The 17,656-nt window shown below is 46.5% G+C and overlaps 1 protein-coding gene across 4 annotated transcripts in view; it reads left to right on the top strand.

Annotated features, from left to right (window-relative positions):
• The first annotated feature begins 4,986 nt into the window (after nucleotides 1–4,986).
• Sppl2a (signal peptide peptidase like 2A) overlaps nucleotides 4,987–17,656 on the top strand; it is a 49,151-nt gene continuing 36,481 nt past the window's right edge. For 2 of the 4 annotated variants that reach the window (XM_013154653.3, XM_063248670.1), the window contains exon 1: nucleotides 4,987–5,166. In XM_013154653.3, coding sequence (XP_013010107.1) covers nucleotides 5,086–5,166 — 81 coding nt within the window. In that variant the 5' untranslated portion in view covers nucleotides 4,987–5,085. The remainder of the gene's footprint in view (nucleotides 5,167–17,656) is intronic. The other 2 variants (XM_003471778.5, XM_013154652.3) reach the window with 1 other exon arrangement.

Here is a 17,656-nt window from a genome sequence, read left to right as displayed (position 1 = left end):
TCTGCAATCCTAACCACTCCGGAGGCTGAGGCAGGAGGATTACAAGCTCAAGGCCAGCCTGGACAATTTACTGAGCCCCTGTGTCAAAATAAATTAGAAGAGTCGGGGATGCACCTCATTGGTGGAGGATTCCAGGGTTCAATCCCTAGTAATAGAAAAAAAAAGTGGCCTAGAAAGTTCGTAATTTAAATGTATCTGCATATACACATTTAACAATCTTTATGACTAAAATCACCTAAAATTGAATACGCAAATTAAATTTCTTTTGTCTTGTTATCAATGAGGAGATTTGAACTTTTTTGTTTGTTTGTTTTTTTCGTTTTTACCGGTTCTGGAGATCGAACTCACAACTGCCTGCTTTTAAGGCAGGCGCTTATGCCGCTGAGCTAAATCCCCAGCCCCTAAGAATTCAAACTTTTAAAGCAAACTAAAATCAACTGAGGGAGGGGAAGGGGGAAAAAAACATAATCCATAAGAATTTTGCATGGAATTACACCCAGCTAATTTAACTTTTAGAAGCTATCAGAGGTTGTTATGTTGATACATTGTGACAACCTAGAAGTTTAGAAGTTTAAGCAACTCAGCAGGGAGCCAGGGTCCTTATTTGTAAACATCCTCATCCTGTGCAAGAGGAAGGCAGGGAGATCTGAGAGTGCTACACCTTTCCTGGAGAGGGAGTGGCCTGTGACAGTATAAGGGAAGAGAAGCAGCTTGCTCCTCCCCTTTTTGCTCTTGCTGTTTTGCTGCTTTCTGCTGCCTTGAAGTGTTGCCCCTGTGCCACACTGCCACCCTACCTTGGAGTCAGCTGCTTGTGGACTGAAACCTCCACAGACAGTGAGCTGAACAAACCAATTCTTCCCTCATTTTGAGTGGCAGGCATGTTGACTCAGCAATGAGAGAAAAATAACCAAGATAGAGGTCATTTAGTCAAACCTCAAAATACTCAAATCATAGCACGGCCAGGCGTGAGGTGCACACCTGTAATCCCAGCACTTTAGGAGGCTGAGGTAGGAGGATCGCCATGAGTTCATGGCCAGCCTGGGCTCCGAGATGGGTTCAAAGCCAGCCTGAACTGCATAGTGAGACCCTGCCTTGAGAAAAGACAAGAAAAGAAATAGGAAAACAAAACCAGCCCCCCAAAAATCACAGCATGGTTTTCTTTTCTTTTCTTTTCTTTTTTTTTTTTGTCTTTTTCATTTTTATCGGTACCAGGGATTGAACTCACAACTGCCTGCTTGCAAGGCAGGCGCTTATACCGCTGAGCTAAATCCCCAGCCCATGGTTTTCTTAATAATCGGCAAAAGTGTCTTCATTTAGTAAACATTCACCGAGCATCCACAAAATGATAAAAAGGCAATCCACATGCTTGTGTATAAATTCCTCTTCCAAACCTTGCGGGAAGATTTCACATGCTTATTTTCCCATTTATAATATAGGAGTAATAATTTCCTTCGTGAAATTGGTTCAGATGAATTCAACTGGATCATGCAAAATATTTAACCAGCTTTAAAAAGACAGTGATGTTTTGGAGACATCATTAAACATGCATGGCTTTGTGCTGAAGCTGGCCAGAGCTCAGGACAGCTGAGCAAGGCATGAAGAAGGGGAGCAGGCCAACAGGAAGCAGTGACAGGACCATGGCGGGCGGCCTACCTCCCTGAGCTTCACCTACACAGCCTTGTGAACAGTTCCCAGGGGAAGGTGTGTAACCAAGGGGCCCTGCAGGAAAACAATACTGGGAAGCTCCATGCAGCAGTGTCATCTGGGCATAAGATAATTACTGGGATTGAGCTGGAAACATGAAGTATTTCCACTAAAGAGTAATGAGAACCTTGTCCCCTTGAAGTTGGGTTCTGAGCAGGGACACATGGACCCAAGCCCAGTGACACAATCACTAAATGAAAACCTGGGGCACCCAGCCATCCCACTTTTGTATCCACAGGAATGAAATCAGTATATTCATTGTGGTGCTATTCAGCACAGTTAGACTTGGAAGCAACCAATGTGTTCTGAACAAATGAACAGAGTGGAGTACTACACAGCCTTGACAAAGGAGGAGTCACATCATTTATGACAATGTGGATGAACCAGAGAACATTACACTCAGTGAAATAAGCCAGATGCAAAAAGACAAACTTGTACAATTACGGAAAAAATAGACCTCACAGAAGTTCCACATGACATGGTGCAAAACAGCGGCTGATACAATAATTGATCAAAAGTAGGAAGGACACACAAGTTTACAGTGGCTGCCTCGATGTCCTGAGTGAATTCACAATGTTGACCTTTCATGGTCATTCTGACTTTAGGGAAGAGCTGAAGTCATACAGTGCCAGATCTGGTGAATAAGGCTGATGAGGACACAGTGTCATGTTTTCAGGAGCTGCCTTTCTCTTGGATGGCTCTCAGCAGCAGCACTCACTGTATCTTTGATCACACTTTGTAAAGACTCAGAAAAGAGAATGCTCAGAGCTGCTACAGAGTGGCCAGAACATGGGACAAGTGTGTTCAAGGAGCCGAGAAGATTTCGAGGGGGATTCGTGGAAGGCTGAGGCAGGAGGATTGCCAGGAGTTTAAGGCCAGCCTGGGCATCACAGTGAGATCCTGCCTGAAAAGAATGTCTGGCAATAAAACCGTTTTTTTTTTGTTTTTTTTTTTTTTTTGAGACCCTTTTTTTTTATTGCATCATTGGAAAGAGAAATTGTATTAACTAAATATATTTACAGATCAAATAGATGTGCAGTCTAATATGAATTTCTACAACTGGGTTTTTCGTATAGGTTCTGCAGAAAAGAAAAGGACTCTCTGACTTTCTGAAAGGAAGTGAGGTTCCCTTCAGCCTGTCTGATCCCTGCAGAGTATGCAGATGCACACTCTGACTTAACTTCTGGCAGCCTTCTGAGAAGTCTGTTGTACACTAGAAAAAAGAGCTTCATTATATTTGTATTAAACCAAAATACCTGTAATGTGACCCTAACTGTTCTGTTCCCTTCTCCCTCTGGGTGACCTAACTTGATATGTTAATCATTGCTGCCCTTTACAAATAACAGATGTGATGCTAAAATAAGGTAACAAAAGGTTGTTAATTGCTGCTAGACTCCTCTGTTCTCTGCTGAGGAAAACAGGATCTTCCCCATTGGCCTATCTCCTGATCCATGCCCAACCCCTTACTCTGTAAACAGTGATATGTATATAAAGACTGCAAGTATGGGGGGCGGGACACACACAGCTTTTGCAATCTCCAACTGCACTGTGTCGGGGCCAAGATAAATCAGCGCTTTAAAATGTTTTTGCCTCATTTTTTAAACTCGAGTTTGGGGGCTCATTTGTGGATTACAAGAAAGTCATGAGGTGAGAATCCTGTAACTTTTCAGTCACCTGCACAGGGACTCTGACCAGGAGAAAGCTTCCCAGCAGACAGTGAGGACAGACAGCATCTTCCCTTTCTTCTCTCCTTTCTGTCCCCCTCCTTGTTTGATTTAGTTTGCAGAGTGATTTTACACTTGGCATTTTTACAAGGAGCATGACATTTTACAAGGATCACGTGAGGCAGGCACAGCAAGAATGTTGTCCACATTTTTCAGCTGAAAAGCCCACGCACAGCTGCCGCACCAGGAAGCGCCCACGACAGAAAGGCACTCGGCTTCTGCAAAAGACAGGGTAAACGCAGGCAGGGAGAGGCCAGGTCCCCAGGCATCCCTGCACCCTCTATGGAGGCAGACTCTCCGCAGGAGGTGAAGTCCTCTAGTCCTGGCAGGTGGACTTACACAGGGGCCTGTGCGGTTCCCCAGGAGGCCAGAGTGTGTAGAGCCCAAGATCCATCTCTGGACGCCAGAGTTCCAGGATGCAAAGCATCAGACATCTACGCTTGGTTGCCACCCCACACACTTGCACTTCACGTCCCACTGGTGTTTCAGACTCAAGTCCCAGAGGAGTTCAGGCGATTCCCCATCCCCCGCCTTGGGCCCCTCTCCCGGCCAGCAAGTGTGTCCATCTCCAGAGGTGGCCTGGGAAGGCTCCTGGGAATCGCATCCTTCTCCTGCCACAGTCCCTGCAGACCTGGCCTCTTGTCAGCCAGTCCCTGCCTGGGGAAGGTTCCCATTGTCTGCCAGCTCCCCGGCCTCCCCTTCCTGCCCGATTTGAATCCATCCAGAAAGCACTGAACTTCTGGAACAGCAGCCTTTCCTCTCAGCGCTGTTTAGCACTCATTTGTCTAGCCACTGGCACAGGAGGATCGAAGCCCACAGTGCAAGCAGCTCCAGCCCATCCAGATTGTGGACTCTGGCCTCTCCTCTCACTTCACCACCGGGAGCTTCAGCCAAGCGCAAGTTTGGTGGCTTTTCCAGGGCCAGCCCTGGCTCTGACATGCAGATTGGCTGTCCTGGAACAGGCGTCCTCTTCTGACCTCTGCTAAAATTAACTTCCAGACGCCCGCCCAGGCCTTCTGCCTTCGGCCTTCCATGGCTTCCTGGAGCCGCCACTCCACCTGGACTGCGTGTCTGGCCCTGGGAGTGGTGGGGTGGCGAGGACACTGTCCTGTCACTAGCATGGGAGGACCAGATATGGGCAGTGTGGCCGGTGCCAGGGACCCAGCGGCAGACAGCCAAACGTCCTGGCCTAGCAAGCAGGAGGCACCGTAGTGGTAAGAGGCTGAGGCAGGAGGATCGCGGGGACTTCAGGGCCAGCCTGGACCGCCCAGCGAGACCCTATGACAAATCAATAAACAGCGATACATAAACAGACAGACGGATGAGCAAGAGAATTCGAGGCAATGCACCGGGCCACGCGGGGATTAAGCCCAGTCCCGCGGCCCCAGGGCCCAGAGCCCCACGCAGGGGCAGCCGCGCCCCGACTCTCGGCCTCGGGGGGCGCCCACCGCGAGGGGTCCGCACGCCGTCGCCGTCCCGTCCCTTTCCCGAAAGCCGGGCACGGCCGCGGCGGCCCGCCCGCGCGGGGTTTCCCGCGCCTCGGGGCGGGGCCGGAAGAGGAAGTGGGGCCGCGCGCCGGCACCGAGCAGCGCCGGCAGCCAGCACCGCGTGAGCACCGAGCCGAGCCCCGCGCCCCGCGCCCACAGACCCACGGCCCATGGGGGCGCAGCGGAGGCCGCCCGGGCCCGCGGCCGTGCTGCTGTGGGGCTGCCTGCTCCGGGGCTGCCTGCTGCGGCTGGTAGGGGCGGCGGACCCGGGGGGAGGGGGACTCCGGGGGGCGGGGCGCGCGGGCACCTGACCCCTCCCTTCCCTTGCCCCTCCCCCTTTCCCGGCCGCGCTCCCCACTCCGTCCCCAGCCCCCACCCCGCCCCACCCACCCCGTTTCCAGGACGTCCTGTGACCTTGGGCTCCCTGCAGTTTGTCCTGCGCTGGCCTTTTAAAACTTGACCCCTGGGGCGGAGGGGGGGGGGGCTATTGTCAGCCTAATTGATCCCTGCTAACCTCTTTCCCCGAGGCGGAGAAAGTACACAAGGTCCTAGGTGAGCGAGGGCTCCGGTCTGAGCTTTGATTTGATTAATCGAACGAACGCTGAACCATTAAAAAAAACTTTAAATTTTTAATTTAGTGTTCCCTTCCACCTCCAGATCCTGCTTCGCTCACGTGGTCTCTCTGGGAGGCTTTGTTTTGGATGTGGGTTTTGTCGTTGCACTAAGTTTTAACTTCTTTTTTTTTTTTTATTTTTTTTAATTTTTTATTTTATTTTATTTTTTTTACTTTTTCTCTTTTTATCGGTACCGGAGATCGAACTCACGACCGCCTGCTTGCAAGGCAGGTGCTTATGCCGCTGAGCTAAATCCCCAGCCCCCTAAGTTTTAACTTCTAAGAGAGCGGGCTCAGGCATCACACTGGTGGGTTTGCAGTGCTCTGCCTCGGGTGGCGGAGGGTGATTAAGGAATAAGTGGCAATCCGTGCTGGCCCCATAATGACAGGAAAGTAGCAACGCGTTCCAGTCGGCTGCGGCCCGGTGACCAGGAAGCGGCGCCGCAGTGGACTCGCCTGGCCCTGGCAGAGTTGCACTTGGGAACTTCCTGATTGATTCCTGCCCTGAGCTCTTTCTGCTGGACTGATAACTCCTCCGAAAGAGCACGTTTTGTCCAGGCTATGGGGTCCCAAAGTGAATGTGGCCCAGATCATGTGTTGTTGACATTGGTTAAGGGGAAAGCTAAGCCGTGGACTTTAAATGCCTCTGATGTCTTCACAGCTTTGCTAGGCAGAGTCAGGAGTGGGAAGGAGAGGATGTATATAAAGGTTGCTTTGAGAAGGTGGAGAAGTAAAGTGGAAAGAAAATAAACGTCGGGCTGCATCTCCGGAGGCATTGGTTGTGTCACCAGACAGATGGTACAAATGTTCAAAAGATAGCAGTGGAGCTAGGGTGTAAATGGACCAATCTTGTAACCTGCATACAAAGCTCAACACGATGTCCTTCACCTTTTTCTCTCTTAAACTGACTGAGAACTCCTGCTAATCCTTTCTCAACATAGGTATTAGGCCCAGGAGCCTTTTCCTCAAGACCTCCAACCCTTTCTCCAGGAAAATATAAGCAGACTATTCGAATGCTATCCCGGGCTTCACAGATCCGGATCCCTGTTTTAAACTGTAGCTCGTCATCCATCTCACCCACTTTCTGGGTTTTAGATTTTTTTGGTATGGACTTTACTGTCTCTTTGGTATGGACTTTACCGTATTGATCTTGGCTTCTGCCCTCCTCAGTCCTAGTTTGCTGTGGGGATTAAGTGGCGTTTGTTACTGTGCAGGTATGTGGTATGTACCTGTTCTATGCCAGCCCTGTGCTGACCACTGGATAAGGCAACAAGTTTTTAAAACTGGGCCATCTTTTTTTGATAACAGCTGCTTTTTGGGTTCTCTGGTTCTTGTTCATTTCCCTGTGGATTTGTTTTCTTTTTGTTTCTTCTTTCCCTTAATTTCCTGAGGTGATCTTTTTTTTTTAATTCCTTCCTTTTCCCAGGTCCTTGGGTAACCTATTTTTGTTTGTTTGTTTGTGGCTTGTTTTTTTGAGACATAGTCTCCATATGATATGTAGCTTCTAATTTGTAACAATCCACCTGCCTCTGCTGGGGGTAGTGGCTCAGCCTGTAATGCCAGCAGTCAGGAGGCTGAGGCAGGAGAATTGTTGCAAGTTTGAGACCAGCCTCGACAACAAAGTGAGCTCAAGGCTAGCCTGAACTGCATAGTGGGAGACCCTGTCTCAAAAAGACAAAACAAACAAACAATCCTCCTGCCTCAGCTTTCCTGGAGTGCTGGGATTACTGGCATGCACCACCCGGCCTGGTTTAACTGGTTTTGTTTCCCTTGCTGGAGCATTCTGTCTCCTGTTAAAGCCCTGAATAGCTGCCTTCTCTCTCCACCCTCTGGATACAGTTCCTACCATTTTCCCAGCCCTGCAGCTCTAGATAGCCTGCCGAGTTCCTCTGCATGGGCCATGCCAGCCCCTTCATTGGGCCTCTGCTGTCCAGGCTCCTGAGGCGAGGACACCTCCCCCACTTAGTCATGGGATAATGGCCAGCATCTTCAATCCAGCAGCACACACACAGTCATTCTGGAAACCACCACCAGGCCCTCACGCTGGAAAGGCCCTGTAGGTCAGAAGGCTGGCACGACCTTCTCGTCTTCTGGTCACTGCGACTGTACTGTGTGTTTGGAGCTCAGGCCAGGCACATCTGGCTGTGCTGAGAATTTTTAAGCTATTCAACATTTCAGTCTAGAAATAGAAAGCATGCCTGAAAGACAGTTAATTCTCTCTAATTCTCTCAAATTCTATTTCATGCTCGCTCTTCCCTGGTCCAACCCCAAGCCCCAGCTCCAACTGTCAGTCCTTTACTTCAAGGAGTGGAGCCTGGATCTAAGGTTTCCTAAAAGTGCTTCAGAGTTTTCCTCAGAATCCTGAATCTTTCTGATAATCGCCCCTACCCCCTGGTTTTTTGGTTTGCTTGTTTTGGTTTTGTTTTTGGAGGTTTTTTTAAGGCAAGGTCTCACCATAGCACAGGCTGACCTTGGACTCCTAATGATCCTCCTGCCTTAGTTTCCTGAATGATGGGTTTACAGGCATGTGCCATCATGCCTGGCCTGTTTTGTTGGGTGTGGATTTGAGTTTGAATGTGGGTTTGGGTTTTGGTTTTGGTTTTGGATTTGGTTTTGGTTTGTGTGTGTGTGTGTGTGTGTGTGTGTATGTATGTGTTTGGTTTTCTGAGACAGGGTCTCACTGTGTAGTTTAGGCTGATCTTGAGCTCACTGTAACCCAAGCTGGCCTCAGGCAGTGATGTTCCTGCCTCATCCTCTTGAGTTCTGAGATTACAGGTGTGCACCATGATCCGTGTACCAACGATGTCTCTTATAAAAGTTCTATTTACTTTTTCTTTGGCTTCAAATAATTTAACGTATGATATGGCAGCATCTTAAACTTAATAAAATGATCCAGAGTCCCTAGAAGAAACCTTTCTGTGTTCCCTTTGCATCCTATACCAATTAAAGAATCTTTTTGCTTCCCTTCTCTTTCAATCTCCTCTCCTAAACGTGAGAGGAAAAAAGGTGTGTTCTGTTAGACCCTGCTGAATTGTCGTCTGATGTGGTTAATCATGTCCCTGCCCAAATTCATATTCTGAAGTTGTGGCCCGCAGATCAGGGGTATCTGGCTGTGGCTTACTGGGGTCATGGGTTTAGATGTGGTGATAAGAGTGGCACTCTCATGCTAGGCAGTCTCAATTACTTTACTTGTTGCTGAGACAAATTACCTGACACCAAAGTTAAAGGAGGAGAGGTTTGGACTGTGGAGGAAGCTCAGCGGCATAAGCACCTGCCTGGCAAGAGCAAGCTACTAAGTTCAATTCCTGGTACCAAAAATTAAAGAAAAAATATTAAAAAAATTTTTTTAGAGGAGAGGTTTGTTTGGCTTAGTGTGAAGATGTTTCAGTCCATAATCATCTGGCATGGCAGACAGGCATCACAGAAGAGAAACAGTTCACTGCAGGCAAAAGGCAGCAAAGCAAGCAAAGGGCGACCACAGCTCTTTCTGTCCCTTATATCTCATCCAGGATACATAGGGCAGGTAACACTCACTGTAACACTGTAACACTAGTACCCTTGATCCTAGCATTGCACCATGAATCAATCCCAGTGTCACACGGTGGCACTCCCAGTGTCAACTACATCTGAAAAAGCCCCACCTATGACGGCCTGAAGCTTTTGAGGGCATCTAGACACAAGCCATAATATTCCTCCCCTGGCCCCCAAAAGACTCATGTACATCCCTTTATGCAAAAGGTATTTAGTCTACCTCCAAGAGTTGCCCAAGTCCTAATAGTTTTCAGCATTGCTGAACAGTCCGAGTCCCAAGTCTTCTCTGAGATCTAAGGCAAACTCTTAGCTGCAAGCCCCTGTACAAATGAAAAGAAAGTTAAACACTTCCAACATACAATGATACAAGATAGATAGTTCCATTGCAAAAATTGTAAACAAGGATAATAAGCAGTGGGAGGAAAGCAAAACCAAAATCCAGCAGGGAAAATGTTAAATCCCAGAGTTCCACTTTCAGCATCCCCGGCAATCTATGCAAGCTGTGAACTCAGAAGTGTTTGGGTGGCTCTGCCTTTATGGCACTTCCGGTGGTTGTAGCTCCCATGGCTTCTCTCTAAGGCCGACTCTGCTCCCTCTTTGCAGTTTTCCTCAGATGATCTTTGTTGTTGGCTTCTCCACACTTCTGGGGTCTCCACTGTACCTTCGGCTTCACACTGTGTCAGACACTGCCAGCTTAGGGAGGCACTGCCTGGTTTCTCAGGTCTCTTTTCAGATCTGGATGGAATCCTTCCTGACCCAGCAACTCTTGCATTCTGTGTGTACCTAAAACCAGCACCCTATAGATGATGCCAAGGTCTGCTGCCAGCTGGAGCAGTAACCAGGCTTCATTTTCTATAGGCTGAAGGGAATGAGTGTCTATGAACAAATCCCAAGGAACGGCTTCCCTAGGCTGTCACTGTTCTGGAACATGGTGCTCTGGGGCTCACTTCTCAAAGCAAAGTCTTTTACCTGTGCAACTCTGGAGCTGCAGAGGCTTGAGTCTTGTTGGTTCTTGTGATGTCCTTAGGCCAGTCCTCAGGCTAGGTTCTGTTGTCTTCTTCTGAAATATTAGATTTTTTTCTTGCTAATCTTTTCAGCAGCCAGTTTCTCCTCTATTCAGTCTTTGCAGGCTATATCTTTACTGGAGCTTCCTTTGTGGCCAAACCCTCAATCATTTGAATCATTCTCCTGGGCTCTTTGCTCTTGGTTCTCAACTTACATCTGGACCAAAGCCCCCAACAATAGCCATGCCACCACCCCAACATTAGACTACCTTGGAATTTCTTCTGCAAGATCAGTGTGTCCACCAGTCGTAATCTCAGTCTTAGGGAAAGTTTCTGGACACCAGCAAAATGCAGACAAGCCATAATGCATACTGTGCAGAGTCCATGGAGGAGCAGTGTGCTCCTTCTTCCCAGTAGAACCTCTGGTGCCTGGCCTTTACTGGCATCATTCCTATCAGCATTCTGGTCTTCTAAGCTCTGACTGGAATCTCCCACTAAGTATAGTCTGAGACATTCCAGCTCTGCTTTTTCAGTCTTCATCTCCAAAGCTTTCCTAACTCTTTCACTTCTTACTAGCCAGTTCCAGAGGCCCTTGAGCCACATGATCAGGGAAAATCATGGCAACAACCTCATTCTTGGTACCAAATTCTGTCTTAGTTATTTCTCTTACTGCTAAGACAAAATACCCAAGGTTAAAGGAGGAAAGGTTTATTTAGCTCACAGTTAGTGGAGGTTTCAGCTCTTAGTTAACTGGCTCCAAGGCAGACTGATGTGGCAGAGAGGCATTGCAGAGAAGAAATGATCCATGGTAAACAGGCAGGCAAAAGCAGGCAAGGGACAGCCACAGCCCTTTGTATCCCTTATATTTCACCAAGGATGTTTACCATGGGTCTTACCTTAATTTGAGTGCTCTTGATCCTAGCATTGTACCATGAATCAATCCCAGGATCATCCTTGCTAGATCCAGCCACCTCTGGAAAAGCCCCACTTATGACCGCATGAGGCTTTGGGGGGACATCTAGATCCAAGCCTAACACCCGGGTAGTACCTTTGTGAGAGGCTCTGGGAAGCTGGTTCTCTCTGTCCTGGTCTTCGGTGAGACCAAGGATGATCGATCACCCAACAGCCAGGAAGAGGTGAGCCATCCTGGAAAACCAGCCCTCTGGCACCTTGATCTTGAGCTTCTACCCTCCAAAACTGAAAGAGATCAATTTTTCTTGCTTGAGTGAACAATTCTGTGAAAGACGTCGCCTCAGGTAAGACAGTTTTAGTAGAGAGATGCGCTTTGGAGCTGGAGCGGATTTTGGCAGGGCTCTGTGATGTGGGCAGTAAGATCCTCTCTGATGAGGTCATGGATGAGAAGGGGAACATGCTGCTGGGCCAGGGGTGCAAAAGGAGACTTCATGCTAATATGCCGAGAACCCGGCTGAGCTGTGTCCTCAGTGTTTTTGTAGCAGGTGTAGCGAGGTGAGTGGCAAATTGGGCAATTGAAGAGATTTCTAAGCAACATTTTGAAAGTGTGGCTTCTTTCATCTTGACTTCCTGGAGTACAGTATGAAAGGAGAAGTGAATTGAAGGAAGAATTGTTAAGCAAAAATGGAACCAGAACTTGAAGATTTGGCAAATCCTTGACCTACCTGTGCTTGAAAAAAAAAAAAAAAAAAACAACATATTTAAAAGAAAACACTAAGGATGTGGTTAAACAACCACTTGCTGAAGAATTTTACGATTATTTAAACATTAATCCTTGCCAGTTTGAACTGAAGGGGACAGAGATAGGGTCCAAATGAAAGAAAATGAGCTGTCTTGGGTTTAATAAGACAGGACAGTAGAGATATGTGGCTAAAACAGTGTTTTTTGAAAGGAGCAAAAATGAACCTGAAGGTGAATTAGAGATCATTAGCCCAGGGACTCTGCTTTGAGTCCCAGCAGCCTGGGGCTCTGCCCTCTTTAGCTGTGGCCTCAGAGGTGGGCCTCAAGCCCAAGGATCTTTCCTGAGACCCGAGAGCTAATAAAATTTTCCTTGCCTGGCAGATCATTATATTTTGGAAACACCTAAATTGTCTGGTTTCCTAAGTTCACAGCCGAAGAGAAATTTCAGGATGAATCACATCCCGGTCTCACCCATGTCTGATCAAGGATCTTTATAAGATTTTAGGCTTAGAGTTGGAGCTCGGGACGAGTTAAGACTTTGGAGCTATGGAGTTAGAATGGATGTTTTTTCTTTGCAGACGACAGCAATAGGCAGGGGTAGTATGCTGCGGACTGAGTTGCGTGCCCCAAATTCATATGCTAGCACCCCAACTCCCAAAGCGATAGTATTTAGAGATGGGAGCTTTAGGAGAAGATGTGAGTTAGAGGATGGCGGGGTCCCTGGTGATGGCATTGCTGTCTTTGGCAAAGTTACTGGGTGGCTTGGGCTCCTCTCTCTCCTTAGCAGGAGGACGCGTGAGAAGGTGGCTGTCAACAGCCGGGAGGTGGCCTCTAGAACTGGGACAGATTGCAGCTGTGCGAACCACCCAGTCTTTAATGCTTTGTCACGGTGGCCCCAGTTGACTAAGACAGGGTGTTTTGTCACCGTCCTCCTTTCACTTCCAGGTTTTTTCTAACTTTTCTTTTGCTTTCTTGCATCTGTGTGGTCTGGATTTCTGCATCCTGTTTGCCTTCTGCATCACCAATGGCTGTGTCACTGCTTCCCAAGATTCAGTGCCTGTGAGCAAATCTCCTTTGAAATTCAAAACATCCTGAGAAGGTTCAGGAAGTTTATGATTTGCCGCAGCTCATATAGAAAGTTATGAAAAACAGGACCAGAGTCCATGTTGTTTGCCATTTTCCCACTAAGTCGTGCAGTAATAATTTTTTCTGAATCAAAAAAAAAAAAAACCACACACACACACACACAAGATGAATCTGGCAAATTTGTGGGTTTTATTTATAAGAAAAGTTTAAAATGGGAAAAGTTATGTTTATGTATGATAATGTTTTAGTTTAAAAAAATACCTGAAATTGGGTCTGTTTATGAAAAGTTAGGTCATCAAGTCTCTGGGGATGGCTCCTTCTTTTAAAATGTTACATTAAAAAAATTGTTTTCCATTGCCTTTAACCCAGAATTTGCCACACTGTTTCATGTCCTTTGATCTTAAATCCACTCTGATTTGTGCATCAGTTTGATCTCTCTGGCCTTACAGGCATTTGAGTCCATGCATTCTAGTATAAATGATAAATTCTGTTGGAGTTGAGCTATCCAGAAATCTTTCAGTAATGAGATTACTTAGAGAAAACCAGGAAAACCTGGATCCAGGTAGCAAGTGGATCACAAGTCCCACCAAGAAGGAAGCTGATGGTCTCCGAGGTCCTCCCCATTTGTCATCCTGCTGGGAATGCGGAGCGAGGGGATCTGCTTCATCTTTCCCCCAGGCCCCACTGCCTCTGGCCTTGCCATTACTTCCTGTGGGTTCTCCAAGTGCAAGCCCTGATCTCGGCCCTGCTTTTCCCACGGCCCCAGACCACTCTGCTTCCTGTAAATTCCCCGCTTGATCCCTCAGCTCCCATTCAGCCACTATTTAAGCAATTAAGATTATGTTTAATCTCTGTGAGTCTGGGTCAAGCATTTGCAGTGCATCATTTCTACAAAGCTTGGGTACTGGAAAAGGATTGGAAATGATGTCGGCTGTCTGGATTACATGAGTTCTTAGGAAAGGCGTGATCGGAAAGCTGTTTAGACCTGGCTTTGGAATGTGTGTCATTTGATGCAATCCCAGTGCTGCCTTTTCCTGCAGAGGCCCTTCCCAACTCTTCCAAAGGATGTTGTTATTGACCCAGCACTGATGTCTGTTAAGAGACAAGATCTTTGGCGAGAAAAAGGTATTTCCCGTATGCTGTGGTAGAAGGGCAAGGGATACATGACTGATGGCTGCTGGTCCTCATTTCACCACTTTGTATATTCCGGGAGAATGGGAACACTGGAGGAGACTGGTGGCATTGGGACCCAGAGACACACCTGCTGAAGAGTTTTGAATGAACTTGTGGAAGAAATGGGTGGATCATTTGCCTAAAACTCCTGTGGGCTTTACCAGTGGACTGCAGGTGAATGTGACTGGTCTCTTGAGACTGCCTGAGATGACCCCAGTGCTGCCAGGAAAACAGTGACTTTGCTCTTCAGGGTCAGGTCTGTAAGAAGTAGCTCTGGGCCAGCATCACTGCCATGCAGAAATGTGTGTGGAGTTGCCATCACACTAGGGAGAAGCCGAAGTAAAACGTGGTCAGGATCTGCATCTTAGAACATTAATGTTTAACGTTTAAGAAGCACCGATCTGTAAGAAAGGGTAGAAAATTTGCAAAAATTGCTAAGTGTCATCTCAGGAAATCTAGAAAGCTATGCTTGTCTATTCTGATAGGGCTTTTTAAGGTTTTTCATACAGAGAGGGGTATTTCACTTGATTAAGTGAAAATGAGCCAAGATAAGAGTCCTGGAAGATGTAAAGGATGGCACGTATGTGGAGCCGGTGATAGGATGTTCAGTATTTAAGCTAGAAAATTGTTTGTACTCTCCCCAGTAAGATGTAATTTCTTGTCTTGTGCCTCTTTCTTTTCCCTGTCTCTCCTTGGCCCCACCCTTTCTTTCTTGGCAGCTTTGCTGAGGTACAATTCACACATTACACAGTTCAGTCATGTAGAGTATATAATTCTACCTGTCACCGCAACCAGTCATAGAACACTACCATGATTGCAAAAAGAAACCTAGTAGTCAGACAACAGAGGTTTTTAGCTCAGTGTAACTATTCAATGTGATCATATAATAGTGGATGTATGCATTGTCAGAACCCATGTAATGTCTCTGTTAGCTTTCCATTCCTGTGACAAAATACCTGAGAATATCAGCTTACAGGAGAAAAGGTTTATGTTGCCTCACAGTTTCAGAGGTTTCAGTTTGTGGTAAATGGCCCTTTTCCTCTGGGGCTATGTCAGGGTGAGCAGTTAGTTCACTGTAGCAGGGAGCACAGGCAGAGGAAGCTTCACCTCATGGCAGCCAGGAAGGAGAGAGGAGAAAGAGGAAAAGGGAGAGAGAGGGCCAGGACAGAAAGAGAGAGGAAGAAGAAGAGAAGGGAAGAGTATGATGCAAAAATGAGGCAAAGAGATGAAAATAAAAGAGCCAGGATCTTAATATCCCCTTCCAGGGTTCACGCTCTGTGACTTAACTTCCTCTCATGAGGTCCCATCTTCTGCAGCTTCTGTCACCTACCAGTGGTGCTACAGGTTGGCAACCAAGCCGTTAACTTACAGACCTTTAGGGAACACCCAGGGTCCAAACCGTGATATTTTGCCTCTGGTCCCCAAAGGCTCATGTCCATTTCACAAAACAAAATGCATTAGTCCTTCTCCAAGAGCCTCCAGTGTCTCGATAATTTCCATATTGCTCAAAACTCCAGCTCCAAAGATTCAGTCTTTGAGACTCATCACCAATTCTTAGCTGCGAGCATCTGTAAAAATCAAAAACTAGGTTACTGCTTTGAAGATACAGTGACAGAGGGTCAGCATTCCCATTCCAAAAGGAAGCAGTAGGGGCACAGACAAGAACAGGGTAAAGCCAGGCCAATCCCAGCCAGGCGAACATTGAAGTCTGAAGTTCTGTGTCTGGGAAACGGGGCACATGGCGGCAATGTGCAGGGTCCAAGAGCTTAGGTGGTGGTCACTGTCCTGGGCTGGTTAGCTCTTCTCACTGCCTATAGCTCTCCTCGGGAGTCACCGCATGTTTCTGGAATCTCTAACTTCGTGGTGTCTCCATTGCAGCTTTGCCCCACTCTAGAGCTTCATGCATCATACTGTCAGGGGCTCCTTAACAGTGCCACACGTTGCCTGTCCTAGACATCCTTTGAAATCTCAGTGGAGGCTTATGTGACTGCTTAACTTCTGCCTTTTTTTTTTATTTAAAGATTAAATAAAACAGAAAATAGGTAGAAATAGTACATACATTCAGAGAAAAAAAAAGAGTAAGAAATCACTAGTTGATGTTGTTTTACAAATAGTTGTTCAAGGTACAAAAATGGAACATGTAAAGTGGGAATTCAAACAGAGAGACTGCAAAAAGTTCTAATCAACTGTCCAACAAAAACTTAGTAACATAGTTGTCAATCCTATACATTTAAACATACATGCAGTTATCCATATCTTCATTTATGTTTAGATTAAACAAACTAAAGCAGGTTAAAATCATTTTGAACAAAGAATAATAGTATTGCTGGATTTCACTTCATGACACTCCATGATCAGCACTGGGTACTGTAGTGTCTTCTTTTTAAAACTGAATTTAAAGAAAGACTGAAAAAAACAGAAAATGGGTAGTAATAATACATACTTTCAAAGAAAAATAAACAGTAAGAAATCACTAGTTGATGATTACAGATTGTCTTCTTACAAATAGTTATTCAAGATACTTAATTGGAGCATATAAAGTGGGGATTCAAACGGTGAGACAGCAACCAGTTCTGTTCAACTATCCAACAAAAACTTAGAAATATGGTTATCAATCCTCTACACTTATACATATATGCAGTTACCCATATCTTCAATTATGTTGACTTTTAACTTCTGCATTCTAAACGTCAGCAAAACTAACACCACATAGCTGTACTGGGAGCCACTTGAACTATGGCTGCAGCAGCCTCTGAGCATTTAACACAGGGGAAATAGTTCCCTAAGTGGCCCTGTATAAGCAGCGTACCCTAGGGCTCTTGTCTCACATGAAAGGTTTGTATTTTTATGCCTCTGAGCCTGTGGTGGATGGGGTACTGCAGATTCCTGAGATGCCCTGAGACATCTTCCATGTGAGCCTGGTGCAGGGCATGTGGCTTCTTGTTAATGGTATTAATCTCCTTAGCTACTGCATTCTCCTTTGTGGCTATTTAAAAGGGCTCTTTGCCCGGGGGTTAGCTCAGTGGCATACTCGTGCCTGTCTGGCAAGTGTGAGGTCATGAGTTCGATCCCTGGTACACAAACAAACAAATGGGTTCCTTTTGTAGTCTACAAATTTTTCAAATCTGTTTACTCTGTTTTTTGCTTCTGATTCTCACTGTCCATCTGGCTAAAAGCAGCTAGCAATATCGATGCCCTGCCTGAATACTTTGCTGCCTTGAGATTTCGTCTACCAGATAAACTAGTAAAATGGTGGCAAACCTTTTGGAGCTTTTAGTGATACAAATAACTTGCCATAGGATGTGTGCGGTGGATTCGCTATCACTGAATTAGTCAGTCAACTTTAAACTCAGCTTCGCGCAAAGTTTCAGGGAAAGGAAAATACAGACAAGGTTCTTTGGCAGAGTGCTCCATGAACTGCCTCTGTTCTAGTTCCTCACAGAGTTCTCATTTCTATCTAAACCCCATGAGCCTGGCCTTTGCTGTCCACATCCCTGCCACCATTCTAGTCTTAGGGTGCCCAAGCAGAATCACTTGTTAAGTTTGGTTATAGCATTCTGAACTTTCTCTCACCTGTTACTTCAAACTTTTCCAAGCTTTCCTGGCAAGACACTTCCAAAGGCTTTATCAAACATAGTCACAGTGACAATGGCACTTCACAGTACCAGTTTTCTGGGTTAG

Source organism: Cavia porcellus, unplaced genomic scaffold (genome assembly GCF_034190915.1).
Source record: "Cavia porcellus strain 051 isolate PalLab524CR breed Dunkin Hartley unplaced genomic scaffold, mCavPor4.1 scaffold_1, whole genome shotgun sequence".
NCBI classification, from domain to species: domain Eukaryota; kingdom Metazoa; phylum Chordata; class Mammalia; order Rodentia; family Caviidae; genus Cavia; species Cavia porcellus.
Note: the sequence above shows the minus strand (reverse complement) of the source record. Positions and strands in the feature narration are given on the sequence as shown.